The 21,454-nt window shown below is 41.8% G+C and overlaps 1 protein-coding gene across 2 annotated transcripts in view; it reads right to left on the bottom strand.

The window, feature by feature from the left end:
* The window catches only part of MAML2 (mastermind like transcriptional coactivator 2), a 339,928-nt gene extending 318,836 nt beyond the window's left edge, over positions 1-21,092 (bottom strand). For both annotated transcript variants that reach the window (XM_019737545.2, XM_074335573.1), the window contains exon 1: positions 19,244-21,092. In XM_019737545.2, the coding sequence (XP_019593104.2) occupies positions 19,244-19,756 (513 nt within the window). In that variant the 5' untranslated portion in view covers positions 19,757-21,092. The remainder of the gene's footprint in view (positions 1-19,243) is intronic.
* Between the last annotated feature and the right edge of the window lie 362 nt (positions 21,093-21,454).

The raw sequence follows: 21,454 nt of genomic DNA, 5'->3' as shown, positions 1-21,454 counted from the left end.
CACAAGAGGGAGATGTCAAAATTCAACCTCTCCTTTTTAGCATTTAAATTCCTGAAGCTCCTGCTCTAGGGCTGTAAATCACAATCCCCTCAAAAGATTAATCTGTGTTTTGTTACACTTTCCTAAATTCCTTCCAGAGATAAAAGAAATAGACATATTTGTGATACTCTTTCCTTCACTGAATTTCTAGATGTTACTTTTTAAGGCCCTCAGACATCAATGATACATCTATGCATAAGCAAACCAACCAGAGTTTGGAATACTTATGTTCTCCTAATGGGACTAATAAAATCTCCAGAATTTAGAGTGTGTGAGAAATACCATGTTTCCCCAAAAATAAGACATAGCTGGACAATCAGCTCTAATGCATCTTTTGGAGCAAAAATTAATATAAGACCGGGTATCATATCATATCATATCATATCATATCATATCAGATTTGGTCTTATAGTAAAATAAGACCAGGTCTTATATTAATTTTTGCTCCAAAAGACGCATTAGAGCTGATTGTCCAGCTAGGTCTTATTTTCGGGGAAACACGGTATGTCTATAGAACACTTTTATTCTAAATATAGAAGACTTTAAAGGCATAAAAATTTACTCAGCTTACTGGACTGCGTTTTTTTGAGCTGCTCTGTTCAATCATGTAAATATGTATAGCAACCCTCATTCCCTTCATTCATGTTTGATGGGCTTATATGTGAAAGTAAAATCACCCAGCAGTTCCAGTTTTTTCTTCCCTCAAATTACCAATATGATTGGACCATCAAATTAAGCAACTAAACGCCAAATTTTCTTTTTTTAGATCATGTACATTTTTGAGTTGCATGAGTGGAAAAATAGTCCTGAAGGTCTAAGCTTTTTATTTTATTATTTTTTTTATAACAACTTTTCAACAGTTCAACCTCTTTGGTAAATACGAATAAAGAAAGCGAGCTCCCAGTCATAGCACATGTTTACAAGTAAAAGGCTCTTAAAAATAGGGTGTTTGATGGTCCAATGCCAAAATACGAACTCTAGCAGCCTGGAGTGCACAGCTAATAATAAAGAGTCAGTGTTAGTATGAAAATCCCCGAGACCAAGCTCCAATTCAGCTTTATCCTTTCACCAAGAAGTTCCCCACAATGACACAGAGACATAAATTTGGAGTTAGAGGTCAAGGTGGGAGGGGAGGACGGCTCATAAAGGTGGGAGGTCACTTAAAAACAAAGGAAAACATTGCTGCACTGGGCTCAAAACTAAACTGCAAAACAGAACAAAAAGAGTTCAGCTGCTACCTGAGGACTGCTTGCCTTTTGGAAAAGAAGAAAATATTGAAATAGATAATAAAAGTCCAAGGTAAAGGAAGGAAATAATGTTAGGCATGAAGAAAGCTACATATGCTTTCTTTCCAGATTCCTGATACTCGAAGGAAATGTGTATAGCAAGGATTTCTGAGACCTGGCTGCTGGGTGTAAAGTGAAGAATCATACTCCCCTAGTTTCAGTCGACTCTTCTTCCTGCCACCACAGCCTCACTTCAGGTTCTTTGGCCCTTGGAATCCTTGGAGAATATGACAAAACTATGGAACGTGTCTACATTGAAAATGTATATATGCCATTACAGAAAACTTTGCATTCAATTCACGGGGTTCACAAACTCAAGACACTGTATCACTTACCTTCTAGAGTAAAAGGAAGCCGTTGATAAAAAGGAAGCACTTTCCAAAAGACCATGAAACCACTTCTTTCCTGGTACCTAAAGTGGGGCTTGGACATAATAGCTCAATACATATTTGCTAAAATTGTTTGTTTGTTGTTGTTGTTTTTTTTTAAGGAGGGTGCAGCTCACAGTGCCCCATGCAGGATCGAACCAGAAACCTTAGTATTATTAGCATCACACTCTAACCAACTGAGCTAACTGGCCACCCCCACTTTGTTTTTAAAATTGTTTTTAAAAGGCAGCTATGGCAGGATTTGATTCCCAAAAGAAAATTCCAGTGATCTCACTTATGTTTAGGGCATCATTTCCTCGTTTCGACATTGTTCTGTCTCTCCTTCTACAAGAAGTAGATTTCCTTCAGAATACAGATTGTGAGTAATGGTATCTCTAAAATGTCCACAAAAGAGGAGTTTGGGGGCAATCTGGTTGCAAGTCAGGGAGGGAATGAAGCTGCGTTTGCACTGCACTTCACAAAGTACTGAAAAAACCCTCAGTCACCTTATTGGAACTCTCAGAGAGAACAGAGGTTATAATGTCTCCAAGGTACTTTCAGTTAACTTATTTAAAACTAACTTTATTCTATAAATGGACGTAAGTCCTACTCACAGTGTAATCGGGTCTTCATTCCTTCACAGGAAACAACATTTTACCAGGAATCTATACTTAAGGTCCTCCAGGTTTGGATTCCTGAATCCTGAAGAATCCATCCCAGGGACTTGTCAACCATGCTGCCTTCTCTCTGCCCACAGCAGGTATCAATAATGAACCGCCATGGCTGTCTCACCCACTGGTCTTCGATATCACCTTAAGAACACAGCCCTCCACGTGGCAACCACCAACCTACCCTGGCAAGCAAGTTGAAACATATTTGTCGCTCACAGATCTTATGTTCAAGCACTTTCTACCTCTTAAAATACAAGAGATTGGTAACTGTCTCTAATAGTAATCTGTGGCCCGTAGGCAATCCTTCTGAACTTTATCAGCACCATTGGAGACGAGTTAGTTCTAATTGTTATTGATTTTCAAACGTCTTGTTGCACTTGACTTCCAAGCTCAGTCCTGGACCATGTGTGAGCTGGAGTGTGATATTATGTGTGGAATTACCTTCTCCTAGATGCACTAGGAAACCATGACTAGACGCATGGACAGTGGCATGTCCTGCTCTGTTCAAATCCTGACTCTACCACTCACCTGCATATTCCTTCACCTCATGCCTCAACTTCCTCACCTGTCAAGTGGAAATAAGATCATACCTACCTCATCGTGTAATGGTAAGGAAACATGGGTTAATATTCAAAAAAATACTTACAAGAGTGCCTGACATGTTAAACACTTAATAAATGTGATTTAAAAAAAAAATTCATGTCAAACCGAAAGGGTACCTTGAAGATCAATGTTTCACATTTGGTGTACGGTACATTTAGCCACAGAAGTACAAAACGGTTGGGTACCTGTAAAAATTCATGCTTGCCACAGTTCAATTTCAACAAACATTTACCAAATTCTTGCTTAGTAGCCATCTGACACTATTGTACTGGCTGGAAATACAAAGATAAGTAAGGCATGTCTCCACCTTGAAGCAAAATCCCATCACTTATGAATTCATGCATTTTCTCCAGGTATTGAGAAAAGACCCATCAGCATAAAAAACATATTTAACTTGGATCAGTGTGGATTCAAAATCATTTTTCAGCAAAGAGCTGCAGTTCTCTCCCTTAAGCTCCAGCTAAGATAGTCATTCCAAAACAAGCAACAGCAAGGAGAAAAACTTAGACCAATCTTCGTTTCAGAGATGAATCTGCTTCTCTGACTCAAGATCAAGTTTCTTTTCATAACAACCTCTTGCCCTCTCTCCCCAGACCTTCGAATTGATTCACTAGATTCATAAGAAATAAGGTAGCAAAATGTGGGCTTTCATAAATTAAAAAAAAAATTTCTCATTTTGCCTTGTATTCTTACCAATTAATGAATTTTAAGAAAGAAAGAAAGAAAGGAAGGAAGAAAGCAACAAGACTCTCTTTTTTCAGCCTCCCTTATTCTAGACTTGATATGCCCTGGTGTCTAACATCCTCATTCCATTCATGATTGCCATTCTTTCTAGGAGAGTCATTGCTTCAAAGTATGTGTGGGTGTGCTACTGGAAACTCAAGCCATTCAATGTCCTCATCTTAGATGCAAATTTACTGATGCATTTGGGGCCCCAGCTACTCCATTTTGCCAGCTGTGCACCCTGCACAGGCTCAGGGGTCAGGAGGGTGAACCGCTGCTCACTAGTGGAGTTAGCACAGGCAGTACCCACAGATAAGCCTCTTACCCGTCTCTAAAATGGGCATAATAATACCCCAGAGAACAAAGTGAGGTCATCTGTGTGTACACATTTGATAAACTGCAAATGAGATATTCAAAAGTAAGATATTATTAGCATTTCACAACTTCTCAGAGTCTGTTTCCTATATGCAAAACTTAGAAAAGCTACATTTGCCTTATTTACATATAAGGTTTCTGTGAGAACTATATGGATTGTGTACATGTGAGATGATATTAGACGATTCTTGCAAATGCCAGTTGCTGCTCCTGCCTGTCTCCTGAAAGCCTGTTATGCCAATACCTCCTTATGGTCCTGATGCTAATTTCCTGATCCTTTCTTTTCTGTTTCTATTACTAAAGAGGGAAGATATTCTTCTTTGCTTCAAAACGTGTCTTTCAGCAGTTTCTCTTTAACTCTCAGAACTCAATGTCTTCTAACAAAATGATGTGGACATGACCACCCTCCTGCCTAGAAGCATCAGAACCAGTATTTAGCTCAGACTGACCCAAGCAGCACACAGCCTGGATGGGGAGACCACTGTGCAGGTAGCTGCCAGGCTCACAGCAGGCACTGGCCAACGAGCCCATCTTCTAGCTCTGTGGGCAGCTATCTGTTTATGGTTACCATCTCCACTTCCCAGATTTGCTTCCTTTTAATGGACCCAAATCAATCTCCAATCAGCCACATTAAGGAACAATGAGTTGTGCATTATTGTATCACTGATGACATTTATCTCATTCAGTTATTTGTTTGTTTACACTCTGTCCTCCCCCCAATTAAAATGTAAACTCCATTGAACAAGAACTTGGTCTCTCCTATGTGGCCCAAGGGCCTAACATAGGACCCAGTACGCAATAGGCACTCAGTATTTGGAAGTTCTATTCCATTGTCCTTTTCCTGGCACCAGTGTTTTCCAGTGTTTTCTACTCATGAGAGACTGGGCTACAGAAGTTCAATTTGGGAAGACTCTTTATGAGATCATCATGTCCCTGTAGCTTTCAAAGTGCTGTAGACCGGAACCATGTTTTTAATTACATGAAGCCTTATCTATATCAACAGATACATCTTTGTATATATTATATATAATATATATATATGCTTTAGCATGATTAAAAACTAGTGTTTATATATGAAGTTATATATGCTTTAGTGCAATTAAAAACTAAGTATACATATATACACACACACATATATACACACATATATTTTATATATATAAAATATATATTATATATATCATAATTATATGTATTATATATAATTATATATATAAATTGTTATATATATAGAGAGAGAGACAGAGAGACAGAGAGAGAGAGACAGAGAGAGAGACAGCGAGAGAGAGAAGGAAAGAGAATATATCATTAAACAGGAGGTAGACACCTACCGCCACCTACACCAACAGGCTCACCGCATGTTTCTCCACCTCTCTTTCATACTTCCATTCCTGAAAGACTCATAAGGCATCTCTAGTTTAAAAGCCACTGATCTGGTCATTCACTCAACAAATATTTATTGTGGATCCAGAATGTTCCAGGAAGTGCTAGGGGCTGGGGATACATGTGCTAAACCAGACTGCAAGGTCCCTGGTCTCATGAAGCTTACATTCCAGTGGGAAAAGATAGGAAATGTACAAATAAATAAGGAATCATCCTAAATTCAGATAATGATCAAAGTTATGAAGACAACAAAACCTCTGCGATGGGATAAAGTGATAGGGGAAGAGGAGGGAGAAAGAGAGATCAATCGTGTGTGTGGACATTAGTCAGGGGAGCAGGGAGGTCTCTTTAAGGAGGTGATATTTTTCAGCTGAATCCTGTATGACAAGAATAATCCAGCCAAGCAAAGTGCTGAGGAATCCAACCCTTTTGGGTTGCAGATGGGCAAATGAAGCAGGCAAGGAGTAGTGACTAGCTCCAAGGTCACCCTGTTAGTTAGCAAGAATGGAGGTCTCCTCCACTCCCCATTTACCATTGTGACCTAAAGGTCTCTTTCCGAGATTTTCCAATTTGGCAGACTCTTGTTTTCTACAGCTATTTCCTTTAAAACCGATCTTCTTTCCCATACTCTTGACTGCATTTCCTCATTTCTATTTTCTCTGCAAAGTCACCCATGTAACCAAGGTGTGTTTATACATACTCAAAATAATCATGGTAAATGAAGTGTGTGTGTGTGTGAAAGAGAGAGAGAGCGAGAGAGCGAGAGAGAGAGAGAGATGGAGAGAGAGAGATATGGAGAAAGAGATGGAGATTTGGGGTACATTTTCTAAGCAAAAGGAAAACCCAATTCAATGACTGGAAAATAAATGAAATTTGACTTCCCCTATCTTAGTTTTTTTCAAGAGAAAAGCCATGTTGCATAGCATAATACCAAGACACTTTCATGTAAAAAAAAAAAAAAATCTTAACAGAAGAAAAGCTAAGGAGTTTAGAAGATACAGGGGAAAAAAATGTCACCATCTCCATGACTCTTATCTAACAGACAATAAAGCTGAGCGTGTCTACCCTTTGAAACAAAAAAAAACGACAACCACAACCAAATGACCCTTTTGACTTCCTGCTAGTTACATCTTGCTTTGCGAAAGAAAATGCACTGGGCTGGCCTGGAGCTCAAAATGTGATCCACAGACACCAAAGATTCTAAGAATCCTAAAGATGTAGTTTGAAGAGCTGTGCTCTAACTAAATCAAGAGATAGGGAAGGAGGGGATTGTCCTATCAAAGAAATTCTCTATATTTAATATTTGCTTGGGAAATTTTCCTTTGTTGGTTTGTTTGGAGAAGATCCTGTGCATTTCTTTTTTCCAGTTTTATTAAATCCCTAAACAGATCTGAGTTCCAAGGGCTTAAGACAACCCCTGGGAAATAGGTGATTACACTCTCTGCTTAGGGTTTTAGTGATAAGAGGAAAAAAAAAAAAGAAGGCAGCTGATTATTGAATTCCCCTCCTCCAGGCCAATTTCTTAGTGACTCTTTTGTAGTTCCCCTTTAACACAGAAACATATTTTTAAAATGAAGTGATGACACATATAAAAAAATCCCATCCATTAATCGGCATTTTTCAATTGTTATGTGTATATAAAAGAAGGACAGAGGGAGAGACTGAGATATAGAGCTGAAACACTAGTCAATTCCTGAGGAAAGAAGGCCCTACAAGAATATTCTCCCTTTCATTTTACATTTTATACTTCATGTACTATTTCACAGAGGTACTCAACTGGGAATCTTCTTTACCCACAGAAATGTTGCCAAGTGTAGTTGAGAGGATCTGGGGAAAAAAAATCAGTGTTCTCACTAAAAATAAATGTAATGAATCAAACTCTAGCCCTACAACTGTGTTGCTCAGACCAGAACCCTAAACCCAAACATATAGGGTCAGATATAGAGTGATTTGTTCATTACTTCTAGAAAGAGTGTTAAGCAATTAATATGCCTACATGCTCTCCCTTCACCACAGCTGGACCTTGTTCCAAGATTACTTCAGACCCTCTTTACTAGTACTTCCTTTACAAACCAAAACAAAACTTTGCCAGCCTTATCACCTTTTCTTCTTTGGATTGCTCCTAACATACTTTTTAAAGAGAGACTGAAATTTGGAAAAACTAAAGCAAAATACCAGGGAACTTATTCAAAGTGTATCAACCCAAAAGGGACCTCAGAAGCGATCCAGGCCACTCACTCACCAAGTGCCCCTTGTTTTTTAAGAAGGAAAGTAGGTACCAGGGAGGTAAAAGGACTTGACTAAGTTGCCCTACTAGTCAGTAGCAGTGGGAGCACTAAGACCTTCAACACCCAATTCCCGTTCTGGTACTACATCACTAATAGGGATAGTAAGCATGATCTAGTATCACTGTATCACTTCCTCTTTATTTGTTTATTCATTCATTGTGAAGCGTAAGATGGAAAAAATGAGGGATGTAGAATAACTTGCTACCAAAAAAGGGGATAGAGTTTAGAAACACTGCTCTTCCAGACAGAGTATGCTTACTTTTTCCTCGGTATGCTGTACGAGCTCGCAGAGTCTTCTGTGACCTAGAAGATCGAATGCAATTACATTGCCCATATATATTTGCTATGCTGTTTGACTCTCCCAAGGGCAGCATAAGAGTACAAGGGGAGTGACATCTTTATGAGGTTAACCCTTTTCTATTTTAAGGGTAGACTAGCGAAGGCAGATGTGTTCCCTGGAGCGTAACAAGAATGCTGGAAATTTGGTAGTTAGGAGGAATGACAGCACCAGGCCATCGTTCAGGAGGGAAAAAATAAATTGTTGTTCAGAGGAACAGTGAGCTGGGGAAGCCTATGAGAATATTGATGCACATGAAGTGAAAGTGAGATGACAGAAGGGGGTGGGGGCTCGAATCATAATACAGTGAGAAGAGACAAAGGAGAAAGCAAGGAAACGAATGTTTGTTAAGTTCTACCATGTGTCAGAAAACATATTAGGTTCCTTCATGTATTATCTCACTGAACCTTCACAACCGTTTGAGATAGTTTCTATTATCATGAAAAGCAGAACATGAGTCTCAAAGATGTTAAGTAACCAGTCCTGAGGTAACACACCTAAAGAGGTAGAATCATCTTCCATGCTAAAGTTTTCCGGTTCTGAATCAGTTAACCTATGCTAAGTTATAAATTACCCCAAAACTCAGTGGCTTGAAACAATGATGTAATATTTCCCATGATCCTCTTGGTTGGCTGGTGGTTCCTCTGCTGATGTCTCCTGGGATCACTTATATATGGCTGCACTGAGTTCGAGGATTGGCTGTTCTAAGATGGCCTTAGTCTCATGTGGGCAGTTGGTGCTGGTTGGAGGCAGGGGCATCTTTGTTCTCTGCATGTGGGTGCTCATCCTTCGGTTGGCTAGACCAGCTCTTTACATGGTGGTATCAGTGTTCCAAGATGGCTGTTTATTTTTTATTTTTAAACTACTTTATTGAGGTATGATTGACATATGAAAAGTTGTATGTATTTAACGTATACAATTCTATAGGTTTGGGGATAAGTATACACCTTGAAACCATCACGACCATCAAGACCATAAATATATCCATTGCTTCCCAAAGATTTCTCCTGCCATTATTATTATTATTATTAATTTGTAGTAAGAACACTTAACGTATGATTTAACTTCTTAAACTTTAAATCCAAGAGAGCTTCTCAAAGCCCATCTTCAGAAGTAGCACAAAGTAATTTCTGTCACATACTCTTGGTGAAAACAAGTCACAAGGCCACTTAAGATTCAAAGGGAGAAAGAGCATCCACTTTTTGCTTGGAGAAGTGATAAAGTCACATTACAAAGGGGCATTTGGGATGGAAGGAAACATCATGATTATTTAAAAAATAATCTACCATAGGCTCTAAACTCCATGCTTCTTCTACTAGCAAAACTTCAATAAAAATTCCAAATTGCCCCAACTGTTCTTTTTATAGGTTTATAGCAAGTCCTAAAGAGGACTATTTTGTATAACCTGGAATAGATGTTAGAAAACTTGAGTTCTAGACCTATCTCCACTGCAATGGGATCTGGGAGTATGTTCTTCTAAATGGACTTTAATTTTTTCATCTATGATTAAGGATTTGGTCTGTTTTCTCTCTCAGGGCTCATGCAACTCTATGAATTGATAGAAGAGTGTCTGATTTTTAGATCAATATGAACCAGCTTCCTGGGGGATGGGCAGACTGGAGAAGAAAAAAAGGCTAGAAATGAGATGGCTTCTATTTTGCAACATACTCCCTTTCCTTGCTATGCATGCAGAATTTGGGTGGCAGTAAGTGAGCAAAGGACACTCCTTCCCACGGGTGGTTGAACTCTTCTGTGATCTGGGTGCTGCTGTGACCATTTCCATGCATTACATGCTAAGCCGGCATGGGTCCTCCAGCATTATACCGAGGATTAGAGTACAAGTCTTTGCTCTAAGGGCTTCTAGACCTGGTTAGACAAAACAATTGCCATGCAACATAAACTCACACCAGCTAGGCAGATAGTAGAGGTGAAAAGGCTACTGAATGGGTCTCTTCCTAAGGGAAATGCATAGCTGGAAGCTCTCTCAGAAAGAGAGAGAGCTTAGTTGCCTAGTCTATGGAAGATCAGGTTCCCAAGGAGAAAACTAATGTTTAATTTAGCACAAAGACAGCTCAGAATCTCTCTCCAGGGGACTGGGCCTGCAAACAGATCCACATGCAAAGACTCTAAGTGAGAAAAGGAAGCGCTCTTTGGTGCAATAACTACAGGACTTGGGCACACACTTGACTGAACCAAAGCCTCTGCCTATTGTTTCTGTCAGGAGGACCTCTGCTCTTTCCTGTTTACTCTTATGTCTGTACTTTGCACTTTTTCAACCCTTTTGTGAAACAACCAAATAGGCTACAACTACTAGCACATACCTTCTGCTGTCTGAAATTACACGATGCAGTGTGGCAATCAAATGTGCAAGTCTTAGCCGGTTTAGCAAGTATTGGTCCACTTAAGTGAACAACAAATACAAAAAACTTCATTTCTTGAGCTTCTTAGCCACAGAATATTTTTATTTTTACATAATTTAGACTCCAGAGACCTCCAGAAATGAGCAGTGCACACTTACACATGGCAATTGTCATTCCAAAGACACAGTACAGTACATATTGTATTCAATTAAGCCACTTCTCGGCACCCTGGTTACCATGACTCTAAGAGATTATGCTGTGTATCCAACAGACTCCCGGTAAGTTATTAGCAGTTGCAGCAAACTTTCGCTGTAAGTAAATTTTTCTGAAAACAAAACAAAAATACCCAGACGCAATTAACTTTCTATTCAAATCCGGCAGAACTACCTGAAAAGAACTTTGTTGTACAATGAGGAATTCAAGGTGTTGGGCTTCATGTGGGTGAGAGTTATTAGTGTGTTGGAAAAGATCCACAAATATAACTCAGCCACATTTCTGACAAAAGAGAATTTCTAAAACGACAATGTTAATGATTCCATATTAACGCATGAACCTGTCATAATGACTCAGGAAGCAGGAACACTGTAAAAACAATATAAAACAAAAGAAATCCAGCATGAGTTTAGCTGTACATTTCCTAAGAATATTATCCTTCCAGAGGAAGAGGGGATGTAAGTTTAAATTGTGGGGGATAAACAAACTAACAAAAAAATTTTTTTACTACATTTTTTGCTCTGAGTTAGAACCAATAAATCCATCCTGGCCCAAACATCATCCACTCAAGAAGACTAGTCTTACTCTAATCCTGTCACTTCTTCATGGAAATGTTGTGCTTTTGATTAAGAATTACCGTCACTAAAACTTGCTTTGAAGCCTTGGCAAATTTTCCTCGTATTTCTTATGGAAAGTCACACTTTAGAAGGTACTGAGCAAAGACGCGATTCCAAGCTAAGAACCACATCAAGGCATAAAATTTTCAACATGTCCAGGTCAGGGTTGGGAAGAGGGCAAATTCGTGTTGCCTGTTCATTTGCAGTCCCAGTGAGTTAACTGATTCCTTAGCAGCTTGAGCCAGGGACCTGGCTTTCACGAGCATAAATTTAAATCTCCACAGCAGGGAACTTCTAACTCTTTGTGACTCTGTGACCAGATTCACTTAAGAATTATTCATTAGTCTGAATTAATAATTCAGTTAAAAGGTAAATTTGGGCTATTCAGAATAGTTCTAATGATTCCAAACTCTCAATAAACAATTTAAATTTCTCATTTACTACCCACAAAGCCACATGCCACACTCGCTGGGCAACTGAAAGGAAACAGTCTCTATTGCTGAAGAAGTAAAGTCAAATAAAGACTCACTCTAGTCAAGTTCAGGATTAGGAGTCCTAGAATCCTAAGAATTGAAGAAATATTAATTGGTTCTGTTCTCAAGAAGGACACTAACCCATTCCAGGGAAATGTAAATCCATCCCAGATGACATCTCCATATTAAACTATTTAGGGAAACTGGATCACATGATGTCCCCTCATTAACCATTTTAAGTAAATAGTACAGAGAAAAGCCATGTCCTTCTACAAAATGTCCCTGACACACTTCTGGAGACAGAATCAGGGCTTGGAAAACCATGAATCTGACTCGAGTATGTCACTTCTCACATTAATAATAACAGCTAAAATGTATTGAGCCTCTACTAGGTGACAGGCAATTAATGACATCACTTGCTCAACAGCTCTAAGTAGTGAGTTCCATTACTATTGTTCCATTTCACAGATGAGGAACCTGAGGCAGGAGAGGTTAATTAACTTAACCAAGAAGACACAGCTGTTAGGTGGTAGAGGCATGATACCAGGTAGTCTCACTCCTGACCCCAGGCTTCTACTGCTATGCTGCCTTGCCTTAAACAGCCAACTTCCACAGTTCTACTTCCAACCCATCCATACTCCTTTTAGACTATAAATACTACGAGGGCAAAGCTATACCAAATTGCTCATCATGGGTACTAAATTCTCATGACATGGAATAGTTGCACACCGATCCTTTATTGAATTAAGGGATAATTTCTCCAAACCCTAAAAAGCACCCATTTACACGATCTTGATATGAGATTTCAGAACCTTAGCTAAAAGCATTAAGACCACGGAGAGCACAGTGCATGTAAATTCTGTTCTTTGCCCATTTTCAAAGCCATTCTTTTTGGCAATTGGTTGTGGAAGGGCCCGACTCTCTAGCCTTCTTCAAGCCCTGTGGAGCATACCTGAACTTCTCTCTTCGGCCCCTCTAGAAGGAAATGAAAGAGCTTTTATTCTCCCATATCTGATCCTTAGATATGTGTAGGAGAGGGTGGAAGCTGGCAGCCATAGGTAGATAGCCCACTAGCTAGTACGCTCAGCATCCCAGTACCATGCCTTGAATCAGGGAGGGAAGGCGCCGTCGGCTTTTCTCCTCTTCCGTCTATTCCACAGGGTCCCTTTCCTGTGCCCTGTGAACAGGGACCAACTAGGAGAAATTGGTATCTGACTAAACCTTAGGGCAAGTAAAAGATCTGTACCACATCTGCATTTAAAAGCAACTAAGAAAATAAGTAGCTCTCAACGATCATCTGGAATCACAGTTTCCCAAAAATTATTGCATGTGATTTTTTTTTTTTTTTTTAATGAAAACACCTTTTCCAAGTTAGTAAACAGGCAAACTCACTTGTTAAGATCAGTTTACATATCAAGAGAATACACTTTTACCCACAGGACAATTCTTATTTGCACTGAAGGCCTAGTGAGCCTCAGAAGAGAGGTGTAGTTGCTTCTGCTTCTTTTAGTTTCTCTTTTGTGTCTAGCTAGTATGCTTTTAAAACCATCTCCTTGTGATGCCAAAGGCCATGTCCTGCTGTATATAACTCACTGTGAATGGGAGAAGTGTGTAAATAGCAAGGCATTAAGCAGCTCAGGGGACTTGAGGATAGGTAAGACAGAACACTTAGGCAATGCACTGTGAGGAGAGGCTGCTGGAGGGGAAATGTAATACTTGTCTTCAAGTATATGAAGGATTATTATTGCTTCATAGATGCTGACTCCTCTGAGCCGTCCTTGCTCTACCATTTTCCAGGGCCTCCGAGTTTCCTCTTGCCAGAGCTGCAGACCCTCCAGCAAGTCGACCCACCTCACCTGTCCCCTCAGCTACTCAAACCCAACCACACTGCCTGTCAGGCTTCACTCTCTGGCCCCAAACACTTCACGTTCATGCCCAGCCGCACTCAGCTACCGCATTCCACATTTTCGGATTCTCTCCCTTCTCCCAGGCCCTGCTGCTGACCCACATTCTCCATAAAGCTCTCCCTGGCCTGGATTTGAATCTCTCTCCCACCGACTTCTAAGAGTACTCATGCTTTGAGCACCGATGCGTTGGACATTATGCTGACTGTTTTGCTAGTGAATATTAGCTTTATTTTACAGATGAAGATACTGAGGCCCAAAAAGAATAAAATTATTTCCCCAAGCTCATATAGCTAGTAGGTGTGAAGTAAGGAGGAAACCCAGGTTAAACTATAAAACCTATGCATTAAATTCTTCCATTTACTGTATCTCTAAGTCTCAGTTTCCTATTTGTAAAATGGGGAAAATGTTGCTTACGCACTTTTTTTTTTTTTGGTAAAGCATTACAAAATGTGTAATAAAAGTGCCTTGTAAATTTTAGGGCTCAATAAATATTTATTACTCCCTCCCTCTCATTTTCTATGAGAGTGTTTGTCCATTCTACCTAGTCAGTACTTTTGCTATTACTTTATCGATGTGGTCTTGATTTGCCTGCTATGTCGTTAGCTGTATTTCTATCTTTCTCCCACAGAGCCTGTTAGAGTGTGAGGGAAATTATCATGAAAATGCAGGAAAAAAGAATTTAGAATTGTTTTCATTAAACATGACCCTGCCTACAAACAGATATAAGGGGCTATTAAAGAACAAGGAAACAGCAGAATCCACTCAGGATGGCTTAGCTACCATGAATTTCAGAACTGGATGATTCTTTTTCCCCAAACTTCCTTTTAGGCTTTTTGAGATTAAATAGCAGTGCTAAACATGTATACAACATCAATAGAAACAAAAACAGATCATCATGGCCACTTTTTTAGTCATATTTAATTGTTATGTCTAAGAGCATTTGAAAACACACGCTTATCTTGGTATTTACCAAAATAGGGAAGTCAGACCGTATGAAACTTTAAGGCTTAGAAAAATTTGATGGACAACACCTAGCAATGACATTATTTCAAAGAAAGCAGATGACTTCCATAGATAAACACTGACCTAAACAAGCAAGACATCTTGGTTGACATAATAATGTCACTTAGCTGTCAAAGCAAGCTTTCTGTCAATTTTTGATAAAGGATTGTACCAACTTCTCTCTCCACCTGAACTTTTTTGTGAGACCTTACAATTGTATTTACTTGAAAGAAGTAGTAGGATGGTCCTGGATAGAGAAAAGCTCTCCCTTTATTACTTTGTTCTGAAAAACAGAACAAAAATAGGACAGTTCTTAGGGAAATGATGGCCGCATATATAAATAATGTAAACACTCCTATCACTGGCCTGGGGAGGACATTTATCACATAGACAGCTACAGACACCCAGATCTGGCCAATAAATGATTTCTGTTCTCAGCCCCCTATGTACAGCTTTCAAATTTTGAATTGTCAGTTGGAAACTTGATTATTATCAGTTAAAAATAATGAGGGAACTCTGACAATGATTTAACTTGTTTGACTTTCTTAAGCTAACAATTAACATTTTAGACGATTGTTGACAAAATATTTAACTTTCCCACGCCATTTGTGCAAACAACTTTTCTAATATTCCTTAAAGACGCTCCGGTGGCCACACCTTTCTGAAGCTGCTCCGGTCCACACAGTGGCCTGTAAAAAACGTGCATTCACACACCCTAAACAGCATCCCAGCATTACGCACGTTAACTAGGATTTGGGGGGGCAGCCTTCAGGAGAACTTAACTATGCTGATCTCTCAGTCTTATCTTGACAGCACTGAAGAGTTGAAATACCAATCCCTCAATTTATAATAAAAGCGATTTCACCATTTAAAACAGACAACCAAAAGCTTAAGTATACTTTTAATTCCTGGAAAAAACTCGTATTATGGTGTGTTGTTTAGTAGCTTATTATTAGTAATACTAGTAATAATGCCTTGCGTTTCTGCAGGGCTTTATTTTTCCAAGGCCTGTTCGGAAACACAATCATTGGCTTCTCTCAACAAGCCAGGGCAGTGTTATTGTTCTCTCTGTTTTACAGATGACTGCTAAGTAGCTGGTCCTAGGTCACCCAGCTGGTAGTGATCAAGCAGGCCCAGAACCGAGGATGCAGACTCCTTGTCTGATCTGCTTTCTTTCCTCCACACTACATTAGAGAAAAGATAATCTCTAAAGCCAAAGATGACTTGGAACCACTTATCTATCCATCCTAGCAACACAGTCTATGCCACAGAAAGAGAGCTTGTCTCAGGCAAAAGGGAAAGATTAATAATGCACCACGGAAGCTCTAAACCATACTGTTGCAGGGACCAGCAATTATTCAGTTTCACAGTTCATTCAGAGATGCAAACATACTTCACCAGAAAATGATTTAAGTGCCTGAAGCCTGTTCCAAGTGGTTAGAAATGCAGATCTGCTCAAAGCCCAACAATCCAGGCCCTCGGAAAGGCCGTTCCTGAAGTTCCTGCAGCAAGGGGGCTTCCCCTGAACTTGTACTTGAGCTAAATGAAGAAACTGGCTGAGTAAGGGCTGCAGAATTAGGCTCTCAAGGTGGACAGAATTAGAACTGGCTTGGAGGTTATTCTTGCATTGTTCTTGAATCTTGGGCTATTGAGAAAAATCAGACATTATATAATTCTTGCAGTATAACACCCCTCAAAGTTAATACTATCCCATTGAATAAAAGTTCTCCTTTTGCCCTCATTCAAGTATTGCAGACTATATATAGACAAGGCATTGTACTACGTAGCAGGTATGCATGATACAGAGCTTTCTTTCAACTGAGAACAGTGTATATTTGATTTCAGATGATCAATATCCTCTGCCTTTCTCCAAAGGACGTTTATGGCCACTGATGGCATACGAATTAACTATTAAAGTGATACATTCAACACACCCAGACAAAAGTAAATCTGGTTATGGACACAGTAGCAATACAATTATGAAGAATTCTGACACTCATTCTGCGCAAGGGCCCCTTTGAATTAATAGCGTTTCAGAAAATAAAAGGAGCCTGAGTGAAGTGAGACCTGCAGGTATGACAGGCTTGGTGAATCACTCCCAAATGCCTAGGCCTCCCTTCGGACACAATGTTATCAGGTTAATACAGTACTTGCATCTCCATCTCTGAGTACCATGCTGAGTAACAAAGCACCACATTTAGAAGCCAAGCTGGAGAAGGGAATTTCCAATAACCAAACGGGGAGTGTGGGGGTGGTGGGGGTGGTGGTGGATCACCTTTTGCAATGCTACACGTTTTCAATGAACAGCAAACATTAGAAATGGACTATTGTTTTCACCCCTAACTCATACTCCCCCTCTCACCATCACTGCACTAGGACAGGGTGGTCTTCTAAGGGAAGAAGTTTAGGTGATGGTTGGTGGTTAGGAGGAAAAGAAAAAATAGATTCCCTCTTAGAACAGCAGAGGTACAGCAGCCACCTTTGGCTTCTGTAGCAATAAGCCTTTAGTCGGGACAGGTCAGACACTGTTCTCTCACTTCCTTCCAGCATGGATATTGCTCATCGTAAAGTTACAATAACCACTGAAGTTGGTTTCATTTTGCATCCTCAAACCCCCAAGTAAAAGACGGCAGCCTCATCTTACTTCCAAGTTGGATAAGAGCAAAAACCAAAAGCACAAGGCCATGAACAGACAGACATGCGACCTTCCCTGCAGAGGCTAAGACGCGAAGGCCACATCCAGTCTTGGCACCCAGGACAGAAATCAGTCTTCTCCACTGAGAAGGGCTGGGCGCCTCGTTCCCTGTATCATCCCCAGAAACACTTACCAGGAGACTGTGAAGCACACAAAGCCGTATTATTAGGAGACTTGGAGACAGATTATAAATTTACTGGGGACAATCAAGGCATTTAGATACTTTTGGCTGCAGATGCCAGTGACACACACATGCATACAAACCTCATTCTTCTCTCCGTTCCAGTGAGTCTATACCCCCTTCCTTCACCTCAGCATCTCTCCTTCACAAAACAAACTCCCATTGCTCTCCTAGGGAATTCCAGGGAGAGGTGGGGATAGAGCAGGTGGCAGGGAAAGGAAATCAAGCCTTGAAGCTCTAATATAACCCGCAAGTTAATTGTATTCAAGGATAAACCAGCAAACACTAGGCAGTTTAACCAGTTAGCAGTTATTTTTCATCGGGAGTCGTCGCCAAGAAGTTGCAGTTCTAGGCATCCCAAGGAAAATGTATGTGTGGTGGGGGAGAACAGCACCTCTTAGCCCACCTCCAGTTTCTGGAAACTTTATCACCACAGACCCAGGCCAGGGATAAGGGGAACCACAATGAAGCATCCTGTGGGCTTGTCTGCAGGGTGTCCTCCCCGGAGATCTCTTTTTCAAATTCCTTTGGAGAAATTCGACGCAGTACCCTCCTTCCTTTGGGCTTTTTGAGTACTTTTTGGCTTGCCTGGCCATTTCCTGTTGCTGACTTTCGTTAGGGCTGACTTGGGCAAACGAGCTGTGCTATGAGTGGACACAGGACTTCAGGAACCCCACGGAACTCAGAAATGGAGGAAGCATGCAGGGCTGCAAGGCAGGGCTCCAAGGCAGGGCTCCACCTTCTACCCAGAGGCCACTGGCCCAGCCGCTTTGGGGGACTCCAGCACACGGCAGGCAGTCACCTGACCAGGACTGGCATTGAGAACCAATGATTCAAGGGATACTCCCTCTGGGATGGGGCGTGTCTGTGCCTCTGAGGAAGAACTTCCAGTCAGAAACTTGATCAGAACTTTCAGGTTTGATGTCCTGTCACCAGAAATACGTGAAGACAAAGTATTTCCTAGGATGACAGCGTGAAAATAGCTCTTTGTGCCTGCCCACTTTCATGAATGCTGTAATATGGCATTACCTGACTGTAGTGTCTATGAAAAGAAGGTAGATGGGAGAGGGGACTGGGGGAATCTCTAGGAAATTAGGCAGTAGGCCTCTCAAAAATATTCCCTCACTAGTCTTTGAGATATTCCTCTCCAAATTGTGTTTTTCACTGAGGGGATACTCAAGGAACTTCTCTGTGTTGGCAATCACCACTTGGGTTCTCTTAACCCAAGCAGAAGGGGCCACTTCAGAGGGGGGAATGTAAATGGGACAAGAAGAAAAAGGTTTTAATAAAGGTCAGCTGGACTGATAAATGTCTTCAGGCTCAAGAATGGCTTGTTGGGCCTCATTAGAGCTTGATAGCCAAAGCAGGAGTATCCTTGAAACCTGGCCTTCCTCAGCGGCTCAGATCTTGCCAGACTGTAGCCACCTTTGTAGCCACCTCTTCTACAAGCTGTGGACCTCAGAGAGCCTCTGGAAAAGTCAGCCTTCTTACCACTTAAGGAATACCTTACAAGTGGAGGAAAACCCATGAATGAGCACCAGCGGAACTGGATGAGTAAGAGTATAAACCACACAAACAGCATACCCAATGGCCTTTGGGGTAGTCAGGTGACATCTTGGCCCTCTGCACTGCTGTCCACTCCACATCAGGCCACAGCAAGCTCTACCCTCACAAAAGGCCACGCGACCACAGCGAGAATCATGAGAAAACCAGGAGCCTTACCGCAATCAGGGCTGAGTTCCTCTGGTCCCCGGAGGTTGAAGCTGGTGGCTGCTGCTCCCCATCGATCCCACCAGCGCCACCATTATTGCTACTGTTAAGCAGGTGCTGCTGGTGGTGATGGTGATAGTCCGGTGGGGGCGGTGGGGCTGCTGTCACTGCTGCTTGGGAGGCTGTAGGAGGGGCAGCAGGGGGTGGTGGAGGGGCTGTAGTGGTGGCAGCAGTGGCAGTGGCCTTGGTGTGTTTGCCAGTCTTCCTTGCCCCCTGGCCATGCTGTACAAGGCTCAGGAGCTGCAAGGTGCTCTCTCTTTCCCGGTCTGAGCTCTCTGCCCTACCACGTTCATAGCGTCCTTCACAGCTCAGGTGGTGCTGGCGGCAGACGGCAATCCGAGCCCGGAGGCGCTCCACGATAGCACTGTGCACTCTTGGGGTGACTGAGCCCCCTCCGAGGAGCCCCGCCCCAGGGGCCCCCCCTAGCCCTCCTGTGGGGGCCTGCGGGGGCGCTGTGTCCCCCATCTTTGCGGACACAATGTTTGCTGCCTCTGGGATGGTGAGGTGGAAGGAGGTTACTGCTGGCTATTGCAAGCAAATCTGTTTTTGACAATGTGAGCTCAGTGTTCAGGGCCACATGAATAGAGGTCTTCAGAGGTTGGGGGGAGCAGTGGAGAAGGTGTGGGGGAGGGGTGTTAGTAAAAAGAGGATGAGGAGCAAGAACAGAAACCAACCACAGAGGAGGGTAAGTTGGAAACAAACCCTGATCAACTTACTCTAATGGCATTTGACAGCTCAGGAGAAGTTGGACAAAGTTGGTGGGGTTTTTTCCCCCCCACCAAGCTGATAAGAGCCACTAGGTACTTTGTCAACACACGATCTGGGGGTTAGAGCAAGAATTTGGGATTGTCAAGCCAGAGATAGAAACAGACAGCAAAGGGAATTGAGAGAGGTATTAATAGAGAGCTGGACTCCCCCTCACCTAGTTGTTTCGGAAAATTCTTTATGAGGATGTTTCTGCAGAGAAACACATTTCTACCATGGTCTATGTAACCCCCAGCGTTTACTTTTCCTCAGGTTAAAAAAAAAAAAAAAAAAGTGCTGTTTCAGAAGGTTTTTGAAGTCAATGTTCAAAACGCACCAAAATCAAGAGAGACACTTTCGGCTTTTAATTTCACCTCCCTTTCCCTTCGCTCCGGTGTTTCCTCCTCTTTGGGGGGCTGTAGGATGTTGTCTTCTCCCAAAAGAGGGAGACAGCTTTTCAATTGTTAACAATGTCAGTAACTGGACTTTTGGATCATTCTTTTTTCTTCAGCTAATCCAATCACCGGTAAAATCCTCATTCCCTCTAAGGTTTCCTAGTCTTAAATGAAAGCAGTCTGAAGTCGCTAGCCACTGAGAGAGATCCTTCAACACATTTTTTTCGTTCCCGCTTAGGTTTCTATTCCTCACCCCCGGCTCTATTCTAACACAGTATCAAGAGAGACAAACTCTTCCGAGAGTAATTTACAAACGATGGTCAAACTTACAAACTTCCAGCAAATTGCACCGAGTCATATCCAGCCACTTTTCTGTCCACTTTTGTACATTCCATCCCGGCCAGTGGATCTGAGGGTCTGGACTCGTAATAAGCAATGTGGTTCTATCTCTTGTATTGCTCCGCTTTATAGATGGAAAAAAAAAAAAAAAGTAGCTTGTATTTTCCTTTCTCTTTCCCGTCTGTTGTTAGCCGCTTTGCTGACACTGGCTCCACTGCCCCGAGTCACGGCGATACACAGGCTTTCATTGTGCTCCGATAGGAGAGGGAGAGAAAGAGAGAGAGTGAGACAGAGAGGGAGAAAGAGAGAGCCAGCAAGCTGCAGATGGGGGGGGGGGGGCGGCGGAGGGGGTGGAGGGGGCGGGCGGGCGGGCGGGCGAGCGTATCCGAGGCTCCCTGGTGGAAGGCTGGTGCCACTGCACGAGTGAGTAATTGCAGCCAGGCACCGAGGGACGGGGGACGCAGAGGGCCTCCCAGTGGCTGAAGAGGTAAATCCCAAAGCCTGCGCGTCTCACTACGCGCTTAGCTCAGCCTCAGCCTCAGCCTAGGCTAAGGGGGAAGGCTGGGGAAATTCCCCAACCTCTACACAACTACTTCATCAGCTGTAAATGTTTAAGAAATCCCCGGCCAGGGAATGTATTTTCCCTTTCAGATCTACATTACGCCCCCCTGAGGATATCATTTTC

Source organism: Rhinolophus sinicus, linkage group LG06 (genome assembly GCF_036562045.2).
Source record: "Rhinolophus sinicus isolate RSC01 linkage group LG06, ASM3656204v1, whole genome shotgun sequence".
Lineage (NCBI taxonomy): Eukaryota > Metazoa > Chordata > Mammalia > Chiroptera > Rhinolophidae > Rhinolophus > Rhinolophus sinicus.
Note: the sequence above shows the minus strand (reverse complement) of the source record. Positions and strands in the feature narration are given on the sequence as shown.